The sequence below is a fragment of the Ceraceosorus guamensis genome (assembly GCF_003144195.1).
Source record: "Ceraceosorus guamensis strain MCA 4658 unplaced genomic scaffold IE81scaffold_21, whole genome shotgun sequence".
Lineage (NCBI taxonomy): Eukaryota > Fungi > Basidiomycota > Exobasidiomycetes > Ceraceosorales > Ceraceosoraceae > Ceraceosorus > Ceraceosorus guamensis.
Genome location: NW_020290016.1, coordinates 301,710 through 324,732, shown reverse-complemented (window position 1 = coordinate 324,732; position 23,023 = coordinate 301,710). Strand labels below are relative to the sequence as shown.

Genomic DNA, 23,023 nt, shown 5'->3' with positions numbered 1-23,023 from the left:
CGATTTCAATTCCTGCCGAAAGCACACCAGAAAAAATCCCCGCATGAGATTCACAATTCACGAACGGGTGCATCATGCGTCAAAAGATGTTCAGGTATGCCGCCGCCGCCATTCGTGAGAGTTGAAAAGGATGCGGAGAGGGGGGAGGGGAAAGGCAAACTATCTTCTCCTGGGACCCAAGAGCCACGCGGCCACGACGGCGCTAGCAGCCGCTGCCGTACCGACCAGGGCCATGCCAATGATGCCCTCTGCATCCAAAAAAAAGTTCCAATAACGCCATTCATCCCAACAATGCGCGACGAGGGGCAAAGTGGGGGCGGGGGAAGGAAAGAGCGGGGGAGAAGAGTGGGGCAGGCAATGGTAGGCAGGGCAGGAAAATTTCGTCAGCAAGTGTCCAAGCTTGCTTGTTCTTTTTGGAAGCGGCACATGCGACCAGCACCGCGCATCCAACCCCTCGCTGCTCACCCCTCTTTACGCCCTTTTCTATCAACTGAGCCAATGATTGAGCTTGCATATTGTGCGGTTCCCTCTCCATCAACAAGGCTTGCGCATGCGTGACGAGGGTGAAGAAGAGAAGAAGGGGGGGAGGAAGCCCATTCCGCCGCCGCAAAAGTCGGGGGGCGAGATGTCGAGGTGGGGTTGAGGGATTGGGCGCACAAAGGAGGGGGTGTCAGCGAGGTTGTTTCGAGGGGGAAGAAGAGATGAGACGATGGCGTTCAAGAGCTGGGGGCCAAGACTTTACTTGCGAAGGAGCTGGTGGCAGACATGACTGCATGACCCGCGCGCCCTTGACCAGCATATATGCTACCCTACCCTCCCCGCCAGCCTACATGCACATTCGGCATCATCGCTGCGGGCCCCCGACTCTCGCGAAACTCACAATTGAATCTCCTAGCTTCATCAAAATTGCCCATCTTGTAGTGTCCCAGGCTGAGGTAGTACAGACATTCCCTTCGCCTAGGAGGATCTGATCTGTAAATATCTGCCATCGTGTGTGTGTGAGTGAGTGCGTCAGCAATTGAGTGAGCTTGTAGGCCTCTGGGTGGCCTTTGTATGAATTGAAATTGAAAGTTGCCTTGAGATTGCATCAAGCTGAATGCTCTGTTGGCTTTGATTGTGATGAGGCACGATATCGTACGCGGGCCTCACTTCGACGGTCAAACTCCCGTCCCGTATGCCCATCGAGTCCCCCTTCCTCCCTCACTGCGACCGACCGACTGCCCCCCCCCCCCCCCCCCCCCCCCCCCCCCCCCCCCCCCCCCGGCGCAAAACTCACCAGCAAGAACGCCAACACCTTCGCCCACCTCTTCCCTCTTATCGCTCTTTACCAATCCCCAAGCATAATTGAACTTGGTCTGCGTCGTAGCATGTCCGCTCGCCCTTTCCTTTTCGTACTGACCTCGAAGCACGTTGAGCTCGGAGGGGGAGAGGGGGGTGGATGCGTCCAGCGCGTAGGGAAGAGAGGTTGTTGTTGTGCGGTTCAGCAGCGACATGGTCGTCGAGTGGGGGCAAGTGTGCTGCGATGTGGTTGCGCCTCGAGAGCGGGCGGGCGTGTTGTACGCTTGGACGCTTGACTGCTTGGCTTGGATGTGTATATAGGCGCAAGTCTGAGGCTTGATGATGAGGGTGAGTGCCGGGGTGTGAGTGGCAAGGGATGCAGGGCGTGCAATCACGAATAATGAACTTGAATGATAGAGCCAAAGCGTGGAGAAGTCAAGTGTGCCATGCATGCATGCATGCATGCATGCATGCAGTCAAAGTCGTGAGTCGCGAGCCAGATGAGTCTGAGTCGCTTCTTGCATCGACGGCGTGACGCTTTATGCATCCACGTGACTTTTGCCCTTTTCCCTCACGTGACCGACTCGCATGAACGCGAATCTTGAATGCGAATTCTAATCCCTCTTCTGCCTGCGCGAATGGCGGGCACGGCCATGCAGCCAATTTTGAATATTCAAATTGAATGAATCTCAACATCAGTATGCAACGCATAGGTGCTGATTGATGGAAATCGATCTGCTGCAGTAGTGTGAGTTGAGTGAGGATGAGGCGCAAAGGCAGCGAGCGAGTCGCGAGTCGCGAGTCGCGAGTGGGCGAGTCATATGCGATCAAGCTGCCCATTCAATTCTGATTCAATTCGTGATTCGAGATGCAACGCTCGATGGGAGTCACGAGTCACGAATGCTGATCACGCTACTCGTGACTCCTGACTTTCAGCAGCCAGCCAGCCAGCCAGCAGGCATCCCCTACCAAAACTCGGATCGACACTCACGACGACTTTCAGAGATCCTTCACTTGACTAACAACCAACCGCTTGAATGCGCTGGGCAGCAGCAAGTTGACTCGTCTTTCTCGTGAATGCTGCTCCGCTCCATACGCCCTTGCATCTCTTCGCAGCTGCTGCCTCTGCCTCTGCCTCTGCCTCTTCTCCATTCAGCTTCACTGCGCTCCATCCACGCTCCACACTCCACTCGACACCTTCTTCATCACGCGATCAACATGTCATCCATCAGCACCACCGCCGCCGCCGCCGCCGCAGCAGCAGCAGCAGATCAAGATGGACAGAAGAGCGCATCGAATGTCGATCGATCCGCCCACGCTTTCTCCCGTCCAGCGCTAGAAGGTCTGATGACCAAACGATTCTTCTACACTCAAGCCTTTGAAATCTACGGAGGTGTAGCTGGTCTGTACGACTACGGACCGACGGGCGCATCGTTGCAATCCAACATCATCAATACGTGGCGTCAACACTTCATCTTGGAAGAGGAGATGCTGGAACTGGATACGACCATCATGACGCTTCACGACGTGCTCAAGACCAGCGGTCATGTGGACAAATTTAGCGATTGGATGTGCAAGGATTTGAAAAATGGAGAAATCTTTAGAGCGGATCATCTGCTCGAAGGTGTGTTGGAAGCCAGACTCAAGGGAGATCAAGAGGCCAGATCTGCCGTCGGTGGTGGTGGTGGTGGCGGTGGTGGTGGCGATGATGGGCCAACATCCGTGGAGGCGGAATCCAAAAAGGAAGATGCGAACGCATCATCTTCCACGACGAGCAAAGCCAAAAAGAAAAAGGTCAAGAGCGCAGCTATCAAGTTGAGCGACGAGCAGGTCAAAGAGTACGAATATACATTGGCGCAGATCGATAATTATACCGGCAAGGAGCTGGGAGAGCTGATTAGGAAATTTCAAGTCAAAGCTCCAGAAAGCGGCAATGACGTCACTGAACCGGTGGAGTTTAATCTCATGTTCGAGACGATGATTGGGCCCACGGGTTACGTCAAGGGGTGAGTTGGGGAGCAGCGTGTGGGAGTGGTGAAGGGGCAAAAAGCAAAGCCAGCGAGGTCGTATGCGCTCGGCAACGTAGCGTTGACTTTGCTCTTCTCTTCCCTTCTTCCTCCTTGCCCGCTTGCCTGTCTGCCCCATCCGCCCAGCTACCTGCGTCCCGAAACGGCGCAGGGTCACTTTGTCAACTTTTCACGCCTATTGGACTTCAACAATGGGCGTGTACCCTTTGCCAGCGCGCACATTGGCAAATCCTTCCGCAACGAGATCAGTCCGCGAGCAGGTCTTTTGCGCGTGCGCGAATTCACAATGGCAGAGATTGAGCACTATGTGGATCCGTTGGACAAGTCGCACGATCGTTTCGTCGAAGTCTCTTCCTTGCAACTTCCCTTTTTGCCCAAGGATGTGCAGCAGAGCGGCAAGAGCGATATCTCGAAGCTCAGTCTGCAAGAAGCGGTCAAGAGCGGCATGGTGGATAATGAGACGCTGGGATACTTTTTGGGAAGGATCTACCTCTTTTTGCTTCGCATCGGTATTGATCCTACCAGGTTGCGATTCAGACAACACATGGCCAACGAGATGGCTCACTACGCTTCGGATTGCTGGGATGCGGAGATTCACACTTCGTACGGATGGATCGAATGCGTGGGATGCGCGGATCGTTCGGCTTACGATCTGACCGTGCACGCCAAAAAGACGGGAAGAAACTTGGTGGTGCAAAAGGAGTTGAAGGAGCCAAAGATTTACGACAAGTGGACGGCTATCGTCAACAAGAAAAAGTTGGGTCCCTTGTTCAGGAAGGAGGCAAAGGCTGTGGAAGAGGCCATCGATGCGCTCACGCAAGAAGAGCTGGAAAAGATTTCTAGCCAGATCAAGAATGGACCGGTGAAGATTGGCGAGCAGTCCTTTGAGCTGGACAAGGAGCTGCTGAGCGTGGAGCTGAAGAGGATCAAAGAGACGGTACGAGAATTCGTGCCAAACGTCATCGAGCCTTCGTTCGGCATCGGACGAATCTTTTACTCTTTGCTCGAACACTCCTTTTGGGCGCGCGCCGAAGATGCGGAGCGCAGCGTGCTCTCCTTGCCCCCTTCCGTAGCGCCCTTCAAAGCGCTCGTCTTGCCCATCAGTTCCAACAAGGATCTGGACGCGTTGGCTAGAAGAGTGGCCAGAATGCTCAGGGCAAAGGGCATCATGGCTAGAGTGGACGACTCGGCTAGCGCTAGTATTGGCAAGAGGTATGCCAGAAATGATGAGCTTGGAACGCCTTTTGCTTGCACGCTCGACTTTGCCAGCATTTCCAAGGGCACGGTGAGTTGTGAAGAGCGCTTCGAAGGTGGATGCTTCCATCATGGCTTCGGGCAGTTTGCTCTGGGGCAATGAGCAAAATTCGCACGCCTCGATGTGGAATTGCCATCTCCATCGTGATCATGCAGCTGACTCTTTTGGTTCTTTTTTTTTCTTTTTCTTCTTGCTTTGCGCATCCTTGACACCTCGCCCAACCAGATGACGCTGAGAGAGAGGGACACGACGTCGCAACGTATTGGAAGTATAGAGGAGGTGGTGCAGGTCATCAAGGATCTGTGCGATGGAAACATCGATTGGCAAGGCGCTTGTCAGAAGTTGCCTGCTTATTCGGGAGAACAGCAAGTTTGAAGCTGAGAAGGAGTCAGGGGGGGGGGGGGGGAAAGGGTCATGGAGAGGTGGGCATCGGTTCGTGTGCCCGCACTGTTCGGACGTTCGATGCCTCGATGCACCTTTGCGCCACTCCGAGAGACACGAGAAGTTGTACGAAAGCGAAATGCGAACGAAAAATGATCCATGCGATCTGACAGAATTGATGCGTGCGTTGCAAAAGTTGTGTTGCTTTGGTTCAGTGCCTTGCGTACAGAGTGTAAATGAGCAACATGTTGGCGAGGTGCCAAATCTGATTGAATCAGTCTGAATCTTTCGTAAAAGGTTGGCTTCACTGGTCATATTGCAGGGCGCCGCAGGGGGGGTAGAGTACAAAGGCAGCGTAGAGCAGGCGAGCCTACACCGGTGCGATGGTGTGCGCAGGACGGGTCAGAGGAGCCACGAGATACTGTGATACCCCAACTTCTTTTCGCTTGTCTCTTAGGTGATCGACCTTGTTTTGCTACAAGTGTAGCTGGAAGTATGAGCTTGCTGAAACCTATCAAGGATTCTTGGTCAGCGGGTCTGACGCCGACGCGAGGCGAATGACGGTTAGAGGATTGATGCCATTGACGTCGTGCTTGGACTGGATCGATGCAGCTTCTTGCGCCCGTCTAATGTGGATGTTCGCCCGCGAGTGCCCCGTCAGGTATAGGGAAATGGGAAAAAGCCGGACCGTGTCCTTTGTACTGCGCGTTGGCTTGTGGTGGACATGACGATTGAAAGGCCTTCTGAAGAGCGTAGGGAAAGCGAGGTATTGGTTCGCCGCCACGAGCCGACTGGGAAATTGTCGCTTGCAATGAAGCCAAATCGTTGCATTCGACTGTCACGGTAGAATTGGTGTGACTCGTGATGTCCGTCGTGTTCGTCGACCCGGTCCAGGATGATTGCGATGCGCTCTGGTCTGCAGCTCCCTGCTCCTCGCAGTCCTCCTCTTGCGAGTCGGCATTTTGATCATGTGAGGTGGACCTGTAGGTCAGCTCCTCGTTCATCGCTGACGCTCGCTTGTCCGACTTCGGATGACGATCGTGCTTGGATTCAGGCTTTGAGCACTTCGATTTCCGCCCCGAATCTGCACTTTGCGGGGCACGATAGCGTCGATGAAGCTCACGGTCCAGCAGATTGCGGGACTCCTGCTGGAAGTTGCGTCGCTGCTGCGCTTCCTGAGCTTGCTGCTGGCCTTGCTGCTGACCTTGCTGCTGACCTTGCTGCTGACCTTGCTGCTGACCTTGCTGCTGACCTTGCTGCTGGCCTTGCTGCTGACTTTGCTGCTGACCTTGCTGCTGGCCTTGTTGCTGGGAATTGGAGCCGTTGGTCTGCTTGGGCTTAGACCCTTTAGTTCCGTCCCCGTGCTGGGCTTGCAAAGACTCAACCCAGTTTGTACCTGCCATCGCGCCTGACATGGGGTCTGAACCCACACCCATTCCACCCAACCTACCCCCAAGCAAGCTAGCGCCTGCCCCAAAGATCCCTCCGAGAACATCTTCCACGACGTTAGCAGCGTTACGAGGGCCAAGATGGTCGGGACGGAAGAGCAGGTCGGCTTCGCTGCGAAGAGACGGGACGAAGCTTGGAGAGTGAGGGTTTGGAAGAGGAGAACCGACTGGCGCTGCCGCCGTCAGAAGTGCCCCGCCAGCAATGGCGAGTGCGACGGGTGCGTGTGTCTTGGTGAAGTGCATTCCGAATGACTTTTGGACCTGTGTCGAGATTTGGATGGGAGTGGTTTGGTGGTACGATAAGAGCTAAAGTAATTGCCAAAGAGAAAATTCGAGCGCAAGGTGCTTCGAAAGAGAAGAAGAAAGATAGAAAAAGTTTCGATAAAGAAGAAGAAGCGAGTTGGAGAACCAGACCAGCTGTGTTCGTCGAAAGCTCGTGTAGTGGGTGGAGTGCTTGAGTGTTGTGTTGTGAGGAGGAGAGAATGCAAATTCAGTCGATCAAGAGGCTGCCTTATAAGCTTTGTTGGCGTCCTAGAAAAGGACGAGTGACGTGCAGCGACCACCTCTGAAGCGCAAGGGTATCTCGCTGACTACGAAGTGTCACCTGTACCTCTTCGCGTCGTGAAGACGATCCACATGATTGATTGCGCCAATGATCTGCTCTCTCGAAACACGACTTCGTGGTGCTCGTTTTGGCAGAGAGCATGGTGAAAGTTTGACAGTCTGATCCTTTAGCATTCCGCTTTCGCTTCACTCCGATTGGATGCCCACGCTGAGCGTTGCAGAGCGGAGATTCGTTCCATTACGCTTACAGATGCCTGACTCGCTTCAACGTGGACCTCCAGTACGAAGATGTTTTTTCCCATGCCATGCAATCAAGCAGCTAGCTTGACACTACAACGCTGGACGAGGGCGCGGATTTTTCCAGCACGAGGGGTCTCATCGATAAGATCTTAGCAGCGATGACACTGCCTCGGCATGACTTACATTTGGCCTGTGAGCCGCTCGCTCACGGCGTGAACGTTCGAAGGTAAGCATGCCTTCGCAACCCATGCCGCGAGGTCTGCAGCAACTTCATGCGCCAGCGCTATCGCCCATAGTTCTCTCGCTAGCCGAGCACATGGATGATCAGTCGATGAGCCATTTCCCTTCGCGCTGCTCATATGCTGAGCGTCAAGTCTGCACCTCGAGTGGAGCTCGATTGATTGCTTCCTTCTGCAGCGGCTCACATGATCGTCTTGCAGGGTTCGATCCATCATTCACGATTGCTGCGCCCACGCACATCAGCTACTGATCGCTCTTGACCTTTTGAGCTCTTCCGCATGCTCTTTCCTCGACGACCATTTCGTCTTCTCTTGCGCGCGCATCCACTCGGCCTGGTTTTCTAGTGATGTGATGGTGGTAGGAACAATTGTTGACCGCGTGGAGCGTGCATGCTGCATGTGTGGCGTCCGATGCCAGCACCTAGCTGCTACTCTGCACGCTGCATGAGCAGCCTCGCTGCCCTCAGAACAGATCACGCTATTTGCGATAGGAGAGCGTGTAAAGATTCCTCGGAGCATGATTCGCCCCCGCTTCCGCTCGAAACGAGCAGCCGACGAGGTCAACATCAGCACACACTCACGAGTCACGACCTTGACCAACTCCGCTTCGACAAGACTACTGCTGCTGAGCGCTGATTCTCGAAATAGAACGTCGTGGTGGTGGGCGCAAGCAGGCTGCTGCGCCACCGCGGGAAGCGATGCGAGATTTCGGCGCAGCAGCCCGCTCACGCGGTTAGCGCGAAATAGCGCGACTTTCTGCACGTGCTACACAGCAGCGCCCGCGCTCTCGTGCTGACTGCTTGATCGATCGAGGAGAGCGTTGATCGGAGCCAGCAGCCAACTCACGACTAACCCTCACATGCAGTCACGAGTTTGAATCAAGTCAATCGAGAATTCAATCTCGATAACAGATCTCGCTGCTAAATGCATCAAGCCCAACTCAAGACTCACATTTGTAGCCCACGTGGTGTGCGGCCGGGCTGCTTGAGCTACCATATTTGGCCGCGATGAGTCGCCGCCACGGCCAGACGAAAGGCAGCTCGGACCGACGGACGCATTCACGATCCAGACTGACAATCACAACGATATGCAGCCAAGCTCGCTAGCTATGCAAACACGTATGTGCTCGATCGCGCTCACGACTGATGTTGAACGTGCTGCACCATAAAAAACAAGGGACCTTGCGTCCGCTGTGATGGTGAAAGGTGCAGCATGAGGCGAGTGAAGGAAGGCCCGCCCGCACGCACGCCCGCGCGCGGTGCAGAACCATGCGCTCGGTCCTTTGAATTGCAAGTCATGCACTCTCTCATGCGCTTCGTCCACTTCTCACAACCTCACTCGTCGTCTGGCAGCCTCAAGGTCACGTTACGTGCAGTCTGTCCATGCGCAACATTCATGAGATGCGGTCGACATTACAAGCAGCAAGTGGAGCAAGGAGCATGGCGGAGAGAGTGGTGGGAACGGTCTGAAAATTGGAGAACGTGATAGTGAGGGAGCGGCTTGGAGATCGTTATTCATACAAAGCCGGTAGCACAGCACAGCGCACCACATGACTATCAGTACTGTGGTTCATGGGAGAACTTGGAGATGGCGTCCCACCAATGATCGCCTGGGTTGAAGTCGGCTCTGTTGATGTCAAAGTAAGCGTGGGGCAAGTCATCCTGAAGCCAAGCAGTGATGTCAACATCGGGACAGTTGATGGTCTGCCGATGGATGATGGGTCCATCGGTCGCAGTCGTAGCCTCGACTGTGTTGTTGCTGCTCAAATCGCAAGAATTCAACTCGGCCCAATGCGCAAGCGCAGATTGGACCGAGTAGCCCCAACGCTTCTTGTTGTCTTCGGTGCCATCCTCCGGAGTACCGTCGTACGGATTTGTTTGGTCGGCGAGACCGTGCAGGGCGACGATACCGATCGGATGAGACGGATTGCAGGCGTTGGCCTGACCAACGGCCAGCGGAGCCGCGTAGTCCGGTCCGGCGGAAGGTCCGGCTTGAAGGCTGGAACTGGCAACGATGCCTGCAAAGTGCTGGCTCATCTCGGGATTGCACACCAACGAAGACGACATTCGCCCTCCGCCGCTGTGGCCCATAGCGTAGCTTTGCGCGGTATTGACGCACAAATTGCTCTGCACATGCTGGAGCAGTGCGACCAAGTATTTGCGGTCTTCCAGCACGGGACCCTCGATGTTGGAGTCGTCCGTGGTGGGCACAAAGGGAATGTTCCAAGCGTAGCCTTGGTTGTTCTTGAACGTGACCCCGCCCTGTGGCGCGATCCAGACGAAATTGTGACGCTCCGCCAGGTCGCTTAATTTGGCCATGGCGTCGATGGAATCGATGTTGCCTGAGCTGTAGTGCAAGCCCAGAACGGTCGGCAGGAGGGTAGAGCCATCGTACGACTTGGGAAGGTACAAAATGTGTTGCCTCTTTGGTTGATCTTCATACTGGAACTCGAGCAGATTCCTGCCGTACGTGAGAGTGCCGGGCAAACCGCCGGTGCATTGACCGCAAGAGCTCGACGACGATGACGTCCAGGACGATTCTCCATTGGAAGAGGAGGAGGAGGAGGAGGAAGAAGAAGAAGAAGACGAGCAGCTGAGTGCAGGTCGTCTTGCACTCGAAGGTATCTTGGCAGCCTCCACCGAGATCAGAAGTGATGCTAGCACTAGAACATAGGCGAAGAACGTTGGCAAAGGCATTTTGAAGAGGTCTTCGATGAGTGTGCTTCGAGGCCAGGTAAGAAAGGGCTAAGCACTTCGGTCAGGAATTGCCTTTTGACCAGCGCAGAGACCAATCTTGGGAGTGATCTGGAATGGGTCGATGACAGGATGGGTTTCCGGGGGTGCCGAACGAGCATCTCTGCATCCTTTAATGTACCTCGCTTCGCCCGACTACAGAACAAGGAGCTTTACGCTCCGGCATAGCTGCTCGCTTCGCTGCATTCAAGCATCATGCACACACTTTGGCGATTCCTAAACAGCTGCCATTGGTTGGGCAGTCCGCCATTTACGGGTGGTATTTGCGACCATTGTTGGTCGACACCTCCTCCAGCCATTGCCACAGCGCCCAAAAGTCCGTGAATGGACCAATTGTCCGTCGGGCATCATGGATGCTCGATCATGCGTGGGCGGCGGCAGGCGCGACGGCCGAAGTTGACCGCCGCGACCGGCCGATGACATTTCATGCGAAGCAAAATGCGGATGGGCGGTGTCAGCAGCAGGGGTCAAGTGTGATTGCGTGTACTTGCTCATGACGTCGTGGATCTTGACTCAAGACTGACGGCATACCGTTCGTGGACCAAGCCATCCTGTTCAGAATTTCGCCCCTGCTCTCTCCGCACGACAATTGTTGTCGAGCTTGATTGCGCCTGCTGGAGATGTGTCTATGATTCAAGATTGCGACCGAGGAGGTCGGCTGATAGTCCTGAAGCACGAAGCTTTGCTCTCGCCATTCTAGCAAGGTGCATTCGTGATTCACCGGCGTCGAGTGGGACGATGGTCACAGCAGTCTCGATCGAATCAGACTCATGGCGAATGCTGTGAATGCTGTGCAGCAACGTGAGTTTGAAACACGAGTAATCTTTGAGTCAGTCTTGAGTCGATCGGCAGCTCCCAAGCCTCCGCTTAAACTAATTAGCGGCACATCGCGGACACGGAGCTAAAATGGCTGCTAGCTGCTGCGCCGCCGAGCATATATATACCTATACCATGCATGCATCCACCGGCGGTCGCGCCCCCGCCGGCCCGCAGCAGGCACACTCTTGACTGCGCTCGCATCATCGTGAATCACGAATGCCGGCCGGCCCATCCATGCTGATGTGCGCTATGTATATGATATATGATATATGTGAATATACCACATGAGACGATGCACGATCCACCAAAGTCACGTCACGGATCAGAGTCAACTGACTTTCCCATTTGTGAATTGAATCAAAGTCCAGGATATGGACACTCTGGTCATGACTTTTGACTCAGATGACTCGCACTCGGACAGATGTCTCATAGCCGATACACTGAACAAGCCGCAGCTATATAGCTGGATGATACGGGTTGAAGTGAGCGACCGGCCGCGTCTGCTGCTGACTCACGACGCGAGATGAGTCTGCATCGCAAGTGTCCACCCTTCAGCGAATACGCTCACTCGTACTCGTGACTGCTGACTCATGATTGACCTCTCATCAGCAGCACAACACAAGGAGCGCCAGCATCAGCCACAGACGACGACAACAACCCCCGTCACAAGTCTGAGCTGGCTCTCGATTGCAGAGTGAAAGTGTCAAAGGGGAGATGTGAATATGCGCTGCGCACGCGTGCAGCAAAGTTCTCCACTTCGTGACGCCTTGGAACGTCCGCGTGCGTGCCGTGGCAGCAGCTACGTAGGAGCTTTCACCCACCCAGACACCGCAAATTCCCCATCCAGCACAAGACTCGAGTCCATGTTCCAAATCCAGGCCTTCCCTCCTGGCCTTGCTTTCGTACTTTTGCGATGTCTTTCCCATTACGACACCTGAAGGGTCGCGCGCTGGCACAATTGCTGAGGCGTCCAATCGCGAACGACCTCATAGCTGCCCTCTCGAGTACCGATTCCACGATTCACGCGTCACACAGACCCTTGCCCTCACCTCTCTCTCCCTTCCCCTCCACCCAAGACCGATAGAGACGTTCGTGAATGCCACCGACGCGCTGGACCGCTGGCTCAAATTCACCAATTCAAAAATCAGCATTTCAGATCTTTCCTGATATCCTCGCATTTCGGCCAAGGGGCTTCTCAGTTCAGAACAACAAGCAATTCTGAAAGCAGGTTCAGCCCACCTCCAGCCATCTCACACGATGGTGAGGGCGGTGCGGTGCAATCTGTGCAATCTGTGCTGAACAAAAGGTTGGGCATACGCTCCGCTCGAGATCAGCCCGCTCGCGCGCGCGTGTCCCCTAAAGATTGCGGCAGAGCAGGCATACCAATCGTCACGTTACGCTGGTGCTCGAGTGGGGATTAACAGCGCACAGTCCGACTACAGGGCGCTAGCGCTAGTGAGAGTTCACGAAATTCCCCCCCTCTTGTAAAGCTTCCCCATTGCATCATCATCATCCGCAAAAGGCCACGTGCAAATCGAGACATGCCCCCGCCCCCCCCCCCCCCCCCAACCCCGTAATATTCTGCATCGTTCAATCTTCGACTAAGTCGAGGCCAACGGTTTAGCAAGGCATCCTATTTCGATCGCGTCATTTGTGATTCGTCAATCGGCATGCGGAACTTCAAGGGCGCAGAAAAGCAAGAGGAATGCGTCGGATCGGATCAGGATCAGGATCAAAAATCGCAAAGGGGGGGGGGGCTGGTGATTCGTCATGTACTCTTTAGCTCCTTCCATACCGCCTCGAGCGCCTGTTGGAACCTGTCGCATCCCTCTTGCAACTCTTGGCGCGAAATATTGAGCGGAGGGATGAACCTGACCACATCGAAGCTGTCGTGCGTGGACCAGGCAGAGCCAAGGGAGGGGACAAAATACAAAAGAACACAAAGAGAAACAAGGGTCAGCAAGGCAAGGGCAGAAAGCACATTGACGGGATCGTGATGCGCAAGTACGCGCGGGGGGGCAGAAAGACGGGCAAGGCACAACAAAAGACTCACACGCTGGTGCTGAGGAGCAGCATGTCCCGCTTAAGGCATTCCGCCACCACTTTGGGAGCGACCTGCATTCTCGGGGCAATGCCCACTTCCCAAGGCGAATGCTTCGCGTCCTCTTCCCCATCCTTGCTAGCCGCATGAGCCGCCGCCGCCGCCGAGGCGGCGGTATTTTGTGAGGCGTCGTTCAAGACGGGTGCCTGACCTTTCTTTCCCGCGCCTCTTTCGGCCGCTTGTTGTTGTCTCAATGTAGAAGGCAGCACGAATTGCACGCCCACCATCAATCCTAATCCTCTCACATCCTCGATCAATGATCCAGCCTCGGTCTTTCGCAGATTGTGCAGGAATTCGAATAGCTCCGCAGAGCGCTCTGCTACATTGTCCAAGACGCGTTCCTCGTCAAACGTCTTGATCACGGCTTGTGCCGCTGCGCAAGCCACAGCGTTGCCCGCATACGTTCCTCCCTGTCCACGTCGCGCAGCAAGAGCCAGGGCAAATGCAAAGTGGATGCAAAAAGAAGTGGGTCAGCGTCCCAGCCATTCGAGGGGCCCATCAGAATCAAAAAGGCTTGACCGACGCAACACCATGTCATCGCGCGTTCGCGAACTCACCATACTTCCCGGCGCCTGTTTATCCGTCAGCTCCTTTCGACTAGCGATGCCAGACAAGGGCAGACCGTTGGCGATGCCTTTCGCAAAGATCAAAATGTCCGGTCTAACATTTGCATATTGGCAGCTCCACCACTTTCCCGTCCTTCCGCTCCCGCTCTGCACCTCGTCGCAGATCAGCAAAATGTCGTGCTGATCGCAAATTTTACGCAGGCCTTGAAGGAAGGAAGCGGGAGCTGGAACGTATCCTCCCTCGCCCAACACTGGCTCTAGGATGATCGCAGCCGTATCACGCGGTGAGGTCTGTTGAGACAAGACCAAATTGAGCTGATGCAGCGAGGCAGAGACTAGAGTGGACTCGGGTGTGGACGGTGGCAGCCCGTGCTGCGCATAGTAGGGAAAAGCTGTAGTGTAGATGCCGGGCTGCAGGTATGGTGTGCACGTTGTCAGGGTCACCTCTGCTCCAAAACTGATCTCCGTCCGCGCATCGTGCAGCACCCACAAACAACTCACGGGCACGGGATGAAAAGTGGCAGAGTAGACCGTCTTTGATTTCGTCATGCCTGCAGTCTGCAAAGTTCTACCGTGGTAGGAGCCTATGACGGCATCATGAGCCAGCCAGCCAGCTCAGCTCAATCAGCTCTCTTGTGTCGGGCATCATCTTGCTCTTTGCTCTTGCGCTCTCGCAGCGCACCAGTACGCCAGCTCACCTTGCATGACCACCACATTTTGTTTTCCCGTGCAACCTCTTGCCAACTTGATAGCCGCCTCTACAGCTTCTGCCCCCGAGTTCCACAAGAATACCGAGTCGAGCGAAGGATGGGCGAGGGCCAATTTGGGTAGCAGTGCTCGAAGCAAGGCAATGTAGGCTTCAGAATGCCCAATGTTGATCTGCGCGTGGACCAGATTGCCCAATTGCTCTTGAGCTGCTGCCGTCACTTTGGGGTGGCAATGTCCTGGCGTGCAAGCACAGTCGGTCGTGGCGCAACAGAGTCGCAGAGAGCGATCGGATCGAGCGAGGTCGCTTACGAGCGTGAGCGCGAGTTGTCTCGAAAAGCAGAGGAATCGCAACGATGATGTGACCCGCCCCCGCCCTCCCCGTCTGTCAATGCACAGCCTCGTTTGCCGCCGCCTCAAGTCCAACTCGCAACGCCCTGCAATGCACCCACACACACACATTCTCACTCACCCAGACCAACGACACCGATGCCTGTGGTAAAGTCCAACAGCTTTACATTTTGATCCGTAAAGATCCAACTCCCTTGCCCCCTTTTCAGCACGTGATTAGTCAACCTTCCAACTCCCTTTGCGATGTGTCTCGCACCGAACTGCGCATCCGCAGATGGTTGGAGAGGCAGCGACATGTCTTCGTAGCGAAGGGCAGGGCAGGGCGTTGAGAAGAGAATGGTGATGCGGCTGTATCAAGTAGAGACCGCGGGATGAAGGAAAAGCTGCTGGTTTCAGCCCGACGAGGTGCACGTGAGACCATGTCTGACTCGCTACCTTACCCAGCAAGACTCAAACTCACCACTGCTGTGTGAAATGTCTTGTATCCCCCCTGCGCCCTGTCTAGGTGTATGATTGCGGAATCCAATGAGGTGGCGATAGCCGTGAGGGAGGGTGCATGCGGTCTAGCAAGGCTTGGGTGGGGTGTGTGTGAGCTGCGATCGAACTGGCATCCGCGCGCTTGCAAACGATGACAACCTTTTTAATCCATGTAAGCCGCCTAGACAGACCAGAGTCGCGAGTGCATCAGTTGTGAGTGCGCAGTGCGTGCATGGGTGCTCGAATCGAGTTGGACCGCGGCTCTTTGCCCATCACGTGAGCAGACGGAGCGACGCTCAATGTTGGATCACGTGATACTTGGTTGTATCACGAGCGCGCACCGGAATGATTGACCGAATCTTGAATGCGCGGGCGGTTGTGTGATGCGATGCGCTGCGCTGCGCTTTGTGGGGATGTCGCGGAGCGTGCAACTATACACCGGACCGGTCGGTACACACGCTCGTGACTATACATGCTACAATTGAAAGTTCTGCCCTACTCATTCACTCACCTAGCTGTCGTCAAACTCCTTCCTGCTGCCGCTAATTGAATGCGTCAAGCCAGTCACGAGTGTCCCAGTCTCAGAATCATCCTCCATCACTGGCACTCAAACTCGCATTCGCATTCGCATTCGCATTCGCATTCGCATTCGCGCTCGCATTCGCGCCGACTTGCAACTCCAGGAACTCGCAATCGAGGAACAAAGCTTTCGCACTTTCTGTTCCTATCATAGCGCATCGCTTCCTTGTGCTGCCCATCTCTCCGCGATACCTGCTCTGCCTTTCCATCATGAGCGACGACAGCAATGAAGCAGCATCGAGCTCTTCCCTCTCACCCACCCACGCCGCAGCATCTCCATCCGCTGTGCGCCCTTCCAATTCCTACCGACCGCGCGCGCACCTCTCTTTTCCCCAAGCAGCTCAACCGCACCTGGTCCGCGCCGCCCAAAAAGATCTCTACTACCTCTCCACCCTGCAATCCCAATTCCACGAAGTAGCGCGAGGTATCCTAGGTTCTCGCACCTTGCACACCCACTCCGATCTCATCGCAGCTGGCGCAAAGTTGTCTTACTTTGTCGTCGCTACGATGGGTGGAGCTCAGACGCTCGGCGAAGAGTATGTCAATGCGGTATTGGCCGGTCCAAATGGCAAAGTGGTCACCAGAAAGGTGGGTTTCAGTGCTTTTCTGTCAGCTGCCCCCCCCCCTTTCGCCTGATCGCTGGCACTCCGAGCACAACTGATCACTTTTTGATTGCGCATGCAAACGCCATCCATATCCCCACTTTGACAGCGTCGACTGCTGTTCATATCCCTGCACATCCTTCTCCCGCTCCTCTCTGTTCAAATCTACACTTTTCTCTCCCAACTGCTAGCCCGTCTGCGAGCTCAGCGTCAAGCCGCGCTTCATCGAGCACGTCTACGTGCTCAAGCCACGCGCTCGCGATCCGCTCCTCTTCCCTCCTTGACGGATCGAGCGATCAGCTTGGCATCCAAGTCGCTGCCCACCGATGGCTTGCAAAAGACAAAGGATTGGTTCGCATGGATCGCAAGCGCTCATTTGGCCATCTTTTACATCACTGGAAAGTACCACAGTGTGGGTCAAAGAGTAGCAAAGGTGCAATATGTGAGTCCGTGCGCGAAAGCGTGTGTGTGTGTTCACTTGTTGGCGTTACTGCGTGTCTGTGCTCATGTTCGATCGTCACCCCGCACGCGCATTCACGCTCCCTTGCCTCGTGCACAGATCTCGACGATCCCTCGAAGACCCGGTTCTCGTCCGCCTTCCTACGAAGTGTTGGGTGTTTTGTTGGGCATTCAGATCGGCGTCAAGTCTCTGATGTCCCTCTTGAAATGGAGACGGGAACGACGAGAAGCTTCTTCGCGATCAGGGCACCAAGGGGCGCACGGCGGCGGCGACGGCGCATCATCTTCAAGCAGCGCAGCGGGTACGACGACGAATGACCAGTTGGTCAGGTTGGACGAGACGAGCTGGTCGCACGCCAGCGTTCCGGCCAAGCGCACCGACATTTCCATCCAAGCCGGCGGAGCAGCCGTCGTCCTACCTCTGGGCAGCGCGTCCGGCGCAGAAGGGCAAGGGGAGGAGGAGGAGGATGCGCAAGTTGGCGATGCCCAAGCAGACGAACCTCGAGGAGCTAGCGTACCGCTAGTCTATCCCGATCCCGACGCTCTTCCGAGCGCATCTTCGTTGGGTCTGGCGAGCAGTGCGGATAGGAGCACCTTGGAGGCTCTGAGAGCTGCTGCGAGGGGCAAAGCTGCAGAGTTGGAGAGCGTTTCGCAAGGCATTAGGAGGTGCACGCTTTGCATGGAGAGCAGAGCGCCGCAAAAGGGCTCGAGCGCGGTGACGGAGTGTGGACATGTGTTTTGTTGGGTTTGCATCTTGGGCTGGTTGAGAGAAAAAGTGAGTAGAGAGAGAGCGCGAGAGAGAGGGGGAGAGAAAGAGAGGTGTTCATCAAGAGGGAGCGATTTGGCGTCGCCTGACTTGCCACATCGCATCTTCATCACCGCTCATGCCCTTGTCCTCGCCACACGGATCTTAGCCCGAGTGTCCCCTCTGCAGACAACATCTCAACCCTTCGCACGTCTTGCCCATCTACAACTTCTGAACACGGAGCGACAGCAAGACCATAGTATGCCCAACCGATGGATACCAAAGCGCAAATTTAAATGTAAATGTAAATGCTCTCTTCCTCTTCCCTCTCGACTCCACAGTCCCACTCACTGCTCACACTCGGCCCGCTAGCCAGTGAACAAAGAAAGATCAGGATCAAAAGAATCACATTTATATTACATTACAATTGTCTTCGAGAAGCCCAGATGGCAGGCGGTGGTAGACCAGCTCCGCCGTTGCTCGTGTTTGCGCGTTCGTTGTCGAAGGCTGAGAAGGAGGAGGAGGAGGAGGAGGAGGAAAGAGAATGGTGCATCGCGCTTGTATGATGCAAAGACGAGTCACGTGAATTGACGTTCGAGAGGTTGGAAGGAGAAGAAGGGGCCGTTTCTCGGTGAGAAAAGTGGGAAAGAGGGTTGAGCTTGTCAAAGAATTGGCTTGCACGATTCTTTGCGCTCGAAGGAGGTGTTGGCGTATGACCGCTGCGAATGGAGAGCCTAGAAGCTGCAGCGGTGGGAGAGGCCAGTCCGAGAGTGGCGGTAGCGCTTGGAGCGTTGTGCAGCGGAGCAAAGGGTGCAGACTGCGAGATTGGCGAATTGTTGTGCGAATCAGCACTAGTCGTGGCAGAGTGCGATCGATGGAAACGAGGAGGAGGTGGTGGTGGACCTAGAGAAGGTCCGCTCAGACCGCCACTCTTCTCGTGGGGCAAGAGCGGAAGAGGCGCATCCAGACGAGATGGATCTGCAGGCTGGAAAAAGGTGCCGAGGGGTGGTAGGGATGGTCTGCCTGCATGTATTTGAGGCATTGCTGCTCCCTGCCGGTCTGCCACATCGCTAGGCGGACCTTCAAAGAATCGCGGCGGCGGCGGCTGGTGCGACATCGGGAAGAATCTGCTAGGCGACGATGCGACTGGACTAGAGTACGATTCGGCGGCGCTTGCCGCTTTCGGAGGGAGAGGCGGTAGCGGTCTTTGTAGGTGGTGACCCGCATCAATCAGCGAAGAGGCCGGCGGACCGTAGGCGCTAGCCTGCGCGAGATACGGCAGGGACGCGGTAGCCAGGGATGCCGACTTGGCCTGAACAGCAGCTCTAAGCTCTTCCAAAGCTGCCAACTTTTCTTCCTCCGTCTCCTCCGTGCCTGCCGCAGAACTTTTTTGTCCCGTAGCGTTCGCCGCCTCTTTTGCTTTCTTGCGCTTCTGTTTGGCGTACAGCAGACCGCATGCGTTGCACAGCGTGCGATTGCCCATCGGTCCCCTGCGCCACTCGGGCGTCTCGATGGCATCGCATCCCAGACACTGTTGGTGTCCTTCGTTCTCTCGCTTTCGAACCCTTTTCGGCTGCGACTTCTTTTGGCGTCTGGCAGGGCCAGACGAAGAGAGGGAGCCGGTGCGCATGAGCTCCGAGTCGTCGTCGACGTCCATCATGTTAGCGTGGCCAGGAAGGAGAAGTCCACCGTGCGCTTGCATGTAGTCACCGTCGAGCTCGGGACTAAGAGGCGTTGGTGGAGAGGTGCGCATACTTCTGGCGCTATCGTAAGGCAAGAGAGGGTCGTCGCGGTGCGTGAACGGCATTCCCGCGTCTTGTGCAAGCCTCTCCGCTATCGGAGGGTCGTGCACGCGAAGCCGCTCAAGCTCTTGCTTCAGCGAGCTGACGAGGTCAGCGCCATTCGGACCCCGGGATTGAGTCGGCAAGTACGACGAGGAATCCATGCCTCTTTGAGCATTCGCGGATCGCACCTGCTCAAGCAGTTCCTTGAGCTGCATAGGGTTAGAATGTACGGTACGTCAGTCGAATCGTCGTGTACACAGTTCATCACCCGACTCACACGAGCGACTTGGCCGGGAGAGAGCGGAGCCGCTCCTCGATCGGATCCGGGCGCGGTGTTGCGCCGCTGCCTAGATTCAACTACACGAATACTTGTGCTGGGGGAGGTGCGAGCATAAGGAGAAGGTGCATTCTGACTCGGGCCACCACTCCACCTGCGTCGGTTGGGGCCTCCTGGCCCAGCAGAATGGCTTGAAGGTGGCCTGCCCCGGTACGAAGAAGGCGCCGGCGAATACTGCCGGGGCGCCGCACTCGTAGCGGCGCTAGCGGTGCTATAATGAGCACTGCTGCTGCCACCCACGCCGAGGCTGCTGCACGACGATCGCGATGTCAGCGTGGGCGAGGCACCAGCGCTGCTCTGTGATCGTGGCAAATGAGAGTGCTGGGACGTGGGACTCGCACGTTTCCACGTGCTGGGAGGTACGCTGCCTACACCCGAAAGGGCAGGCAGACGAGTGGATCCCATAGTCGACCATTGTTGGTAGCTAGGAGAGACAGACATGGAAGATGAAGTTGCAGGTCCATTCCATGCGGTCCGGCTCGTGGACCACTCTTCGCTACTGCGCGGTCTGCGCGAATGATGACCGTGAGGTAGTCGAGGAGACGGTGCCGCAGTAGCATCTAGCTGACGTTGCTGGTAGCTCGGAGCGAATGACGCTCGGTTTGGGACTCGGGAATCTGTCAGGGCACCAACACTGTGAGTGCGCGATTCGCGCGATGCGATCGCCGTCCCAGATGACGAATTGCTGCTTGAGCTAGCAGAGGGTGGCAAAAAGCTAGAGATGGGGGGAAGTCGAATGTCATTATTGCTACTACATAAATGCCCAGGACCTGGCAGTCCGCTTCTTGGTATCATATTCGATCCTGTGCTCGGCTCCGCAAGGTCAACGTGTCCGCCCGTAGAAGAGGAGGAAGCGTGCGATGAGGCTGACGATGCCATCGTTGACGGTGGGAGGGGATCAGTGTCCCAACGGGTGGTCTGCTGCGACTCAGTAGGCCACTCCGTCATCTTGACGATCAGAGAAGCTGGCTGATAGAGCTGACGACTGATTTAAAACCGTGCTGCGATTGGCTAGAGAAGGACAGGAAGTCAGGCGCCCAGCGATGCCACGCGATACACGTAAATGTGCGTTTGCAAGATCCCAAGGCGCGAAAGAGCAAGATCGATGACACCTCGGTCCTGTGACACGAGTGGGGCAAGAGCTTGGTCTAGATGTATAGGGCGACGAACCCTAAGCCCTTGGCTGCGCCCAGAAGAGGGGCCCGACTCCATCGAAGGGCTGCCTGAAACGATCTCAACACACGCTTCTGCGCCAGACGACGACCGACGAATGCTGCGTGGCGCGCTTGTTGAGAGCCTGCCTCCCTAGTGCTGGTCCCGCCATACGGATTCTCGGCACACGATCCGTGACGCTGGATCACGGATCATCTCAAATGCGCTCGTTTGAGAAGTCGTGAGGCATCGCGCAAGGGTGGTCCATGTCACTCAGAGTTGGCAGGGCGTCGATCGTATTTACGCAAACCATTGAGTACCCTCTCTGGGCCTTGCTGACCACGCCACCATGCAATAACGCGATTCGACGCACCCCGTAGAGCTGAAGAAGTCGCCTACGCGTTCAAGCTTTGCGCAGAGATTGGCTTCGAGTTCGACTCCTTGCGCAACGCTGCGATTGTTGCCCTTCATTTATACACCGCAGACAGGGTGCATCGCAAACGCGATATAGATGCACGATCCCAGATGCAGACACGAACACTCACTGATCGCTGCGAAAGCCAAAATCGGACAGGAAGCCGACGTCTCAGGGCGCAGCTCCGATGCAACACTCACAGTGGCTTGGTCGGTGCTGTTCGGCGAGCCTCGGCGCCCTACTCCAGAGTGAAAGGGCGGGGTATGTGCAATTTGCTGTCGGCTGAAAACGTGTCCGAACACGATTGAATCGGAGCGGGCGTAGCCAGAGTAGTCTGCCCAAACACCGTGCAACTAAGTTGCCCCCCAAGTAAATGTTCGAGGGGACCACTTAAGGATGACCGTCAACGTGTCTGGCACTTCCTGTACAGATTGCCGAGGCGAAGCGATATGGAGATCTCCACAAAATATGCCCACACGCCCAGGAGCGGGGCGGGGCGTGGTGCGTGCGCTGTTGTGTTCTGTTCGATCCAGCGCGATGTCGTGCGACTTGGGTTTGATGGATGTGCTGTTGAAAGTGAGGGAGTGAAGGTTGAAGCAAATCGAATGCTCTTCCAGCGCGGTGGAAAGGCGTCGTTTCCCACAGATCCGACCAACCCGCGTCAGGTGCCGTGAGTCGGTCGGAAGCGAACGCTTCGACGAATAGACTTTGGTGCAAAAATTGAGTCGAGAGCCGCGCCAATTGGCGACTGAGGAGCTCTGTGTGTGGGTGTCCGCCAACGAATGGTTCCCAGAAGCGCACCGAGCTCGCCGACTATCAGGGACCGTCTCTTTGTAGCCGTGGATGCTTAAGATGAACCCGAAATCGCAAGGAGTACTGGGTTGCGGCCAGATTGAAGCCTAGCAGCCGATGCTGGTCAAACCAGCAGAGGTGAGACGGGAAGTCTTTAGCGTCGTTTTGGTGAGTCCAAGCCGAGGCTTCTAGAATCGTGGATGTTGCTGTCGCGCCGAACTCAGATGCCTCGGCTACGATGACGAGAGATACGGGCCATGGATGTCAATGTCAACGAAGCGAGACGCTTTGACAGCGGCGTTCTGACGTCGTGGTGGAATGTTGAAGGTTGTATTTTTAAACTCAGCGTGCGAAGCATTTAGGTCGAGCGCTTTTGCTTCCTTAGCTATCGTTCAAGGCAGAACAGGACGACTGGTGACTTGATGACGTCGGATCGGAGATAGCGAGCATTTCGAGCGCTCTTGAGCCCATCCACTTGCCCTGAATGAAAGCCGGCTGTGGAAAGACTGTGCTGGGAGATCGAGATGGGGGCGAGCAATTTGTCTGTCTTCCTGTCAGCCGCGGTCTAGTTGCGCAAGGAGATCAGGGGTCGCGAATCAGGTCTAGCAAACGCGAAGTACGGTCAGGATCCGAATGTGAGACATCAAGGCGATCCCCGCAGTCACTTGCGAAATTTGACACGGTGAAGTTGATCTTGCAAATGCCCCTTGCCATTCTGATTTGTGAATTGATGTTGCAGGGACAGACAGAGAGAGGCGGAATTAAGCTCCGACTGCCTCGCAGGCGTGCAGCCGGCAATCAAAGGGTCAGCAAGACCCGGCCGAACTGCGGGTCATGGCATCTCGACGTGCATGCACAAGCTTCAATTGTCGACGTGGGGGCTCGAGATGCTGCATGAGCCCGCTCCTGGAATAGGTACTCGCAATGTAGGCACAGTCGGGAGAGTCTAAAGCT

General features: G+C 55.7%; 8 protein-coding genes across 8 annotated transcripts; 3 read left to right on the top strand and 5 right to left on the bottom strand.

Annotated features, from left to right (window-relative positions):
* IE81DRAFT_300897 (mitochondrial fission 1 protein) lies at window positions 1-1,664 on the bottom strand. Its single transcript, XM_025512224.1, has 4 exons — window positions 1,277-1,664; window positions 881-982; window positions 466-543; window positions 1-248 (listed from the first exon to the last, which is right to left on the bottom strand). Exons 1-4 carry the CDS (start codon window positions 1,491-1,493, stop codon window positions 160-162), a joined length of 486 nt encoding a protein of 161 aa, XP_025370499.1. The 5' UTR covers window positions 1,494-1,664; the 3' UTR covers window positions 1-159.
* A 489-nt stretch (window positions 1,665-2,153) lies between these two features.
* Window positions 2,154-4,958, top strand: IE81DRAFT_322635 (glycyl-tRNA synthetase). The gene is made up of 3 exons (XM_025513694.1): window positions 2,154-3,284; window positions 3,432-4,590; window positions 4,786-4,958. Exons 1-3 carry the CDS (start codon window positions 2,356-2,358, stop codon window positions 4,933-4,935), a joined length of 2,238 nt encoding a protein of 745 aa, XP_025370498.1. The 5' UTR covers window positions 2,154-2,355; the 3' UTR covers window positions 4,936-4,958.
* A 609-nt stretch (window positions 4,959-5,567) lies between these two features.
* IE81DRAFT_346731 (hypothetical protein) lies at window positions 5,568-6,632 on the bottom strand (the record flags this gene model as incomplete). Its single annotated transcript, XM_025516069.1, has 1 exon — window positions 5,568-6,632. The coding sequence occupies one exon, from the start codon at window positions 6,630-6,632 to the stop codon at window positions 5,568-5,570; it is 1,065 nt and encodes a 354-aa protein (XP_025370497.1).
* Window positions 6,633-8,952: 2,320 nt separating this feature from the next.
* IE81DRAFT_96129 (hypothetical protein) lies at window positions 8,953-10,264 on the bottom strand. The gene has a single exon (XM_025517789.1). The coding sequence runs from the start codon at window positions 10,126-10,128 to the stop codon at window positions 8,989-8,991; it is 1,140 nt and encodes a 379-aa protein (XP_025370496.1). The 5' UTR covers window positions 10,129-10,264; the 3' UTR covers window positions 8,953-8,988.
* A 1,063-nt stretch (window positions 10,265-11,327) lies between these two features.
* IE81DRAFT_96115 (hypothetical protein) lies at window positions 11,328-11,570 on the top strand. Its single transcript, XM_025517788.1, has one exon. It carries the CDS (start codon window positions 11,376-11,378, stop codon window positions 11,529-11,531), a length of 156 nt encoding a protein of 51 aa, XP_025370495.1. The 5' UTR covers window positions 11,328-11,375; the 3' UTR covers window positions 11,532-11,570.
* A 1,027-nt stretch (window positions 11,571-12,597) lies between these two features.
* Window positions 12,598-15,326, bottom strand: IE81DRAFT_322631 (PLP-dependent transferase). The gene is made up of 7 exons (XM_025513693.1): window positions 15,188-15,326; window positions 14,849-15,113; window positions 14,370-14,615; window positions 14,173-14,255; window positions 13,663-14,082; window positions 13,058-13,515; window positions 12,598-12,890 (listed from the first exon to the last, which is right to left on the bottom strand). The coding sequence occupies exons 2-7, from the start codon at window positions 15,021-15,023 to the stop codon at window positions 12,773-12,775; spliced, it is 1,500 nt and encodes a 499-aa protein (XP_025370494.1). The 5' UTR covers window positions 15,024-15,113; window positions 15,188-15,326; the 3' UTR covers window positions 12,598-12,772.
* A 344-nt stretch (window positions 15,327-15,670) lies between these two features.
* Window positions 15,671-18,016, top strand: IE81DRAFT_322630 (hypothetical protein). Its single transcript, XM_025513692.1, has 4 exons — window positions 15,671-16,371; window positions 16,495-16,827; window positions 16,945-17,619; window positions 17,759-18,016. The coding sequence occupies exons 1-4, from the start codon at window positions 15,994-15,996 to the stop codon at window positions 17,822-17,824; spliced, it is 1,452 nt and encodes a 483-aa protein (XP_025370493.1). The 5' UTR covers window positions 15,671-15,993; the 3' UTR covers window positions 17,825-18,016.
* Window positions 17,986-20,910, bottom strand: IE81DRAFT_96043 (hypothetical protein). Its single transcript, XM_025517787.1, has 2 exons — window positions 19,651-20,910; window positions 17,986-19,582 (listed from the first exon to the last, which is right to left on the bottom strand). The coding sequence occupies exons 1-2, from the start codon at window positions 20,656-20,658 to the stop codon at window positions 18,011-18,013; spliced, it is 2,580 nt and encodes an 859-aa protein (XP_025370492.1). The 5' UTR covers window positions 20,659-20,910; the 3' UTR covers window positions 17,986-18,010.
* Window positions 20,911-23,023: the final 2,113 nt, after the last annotated feature.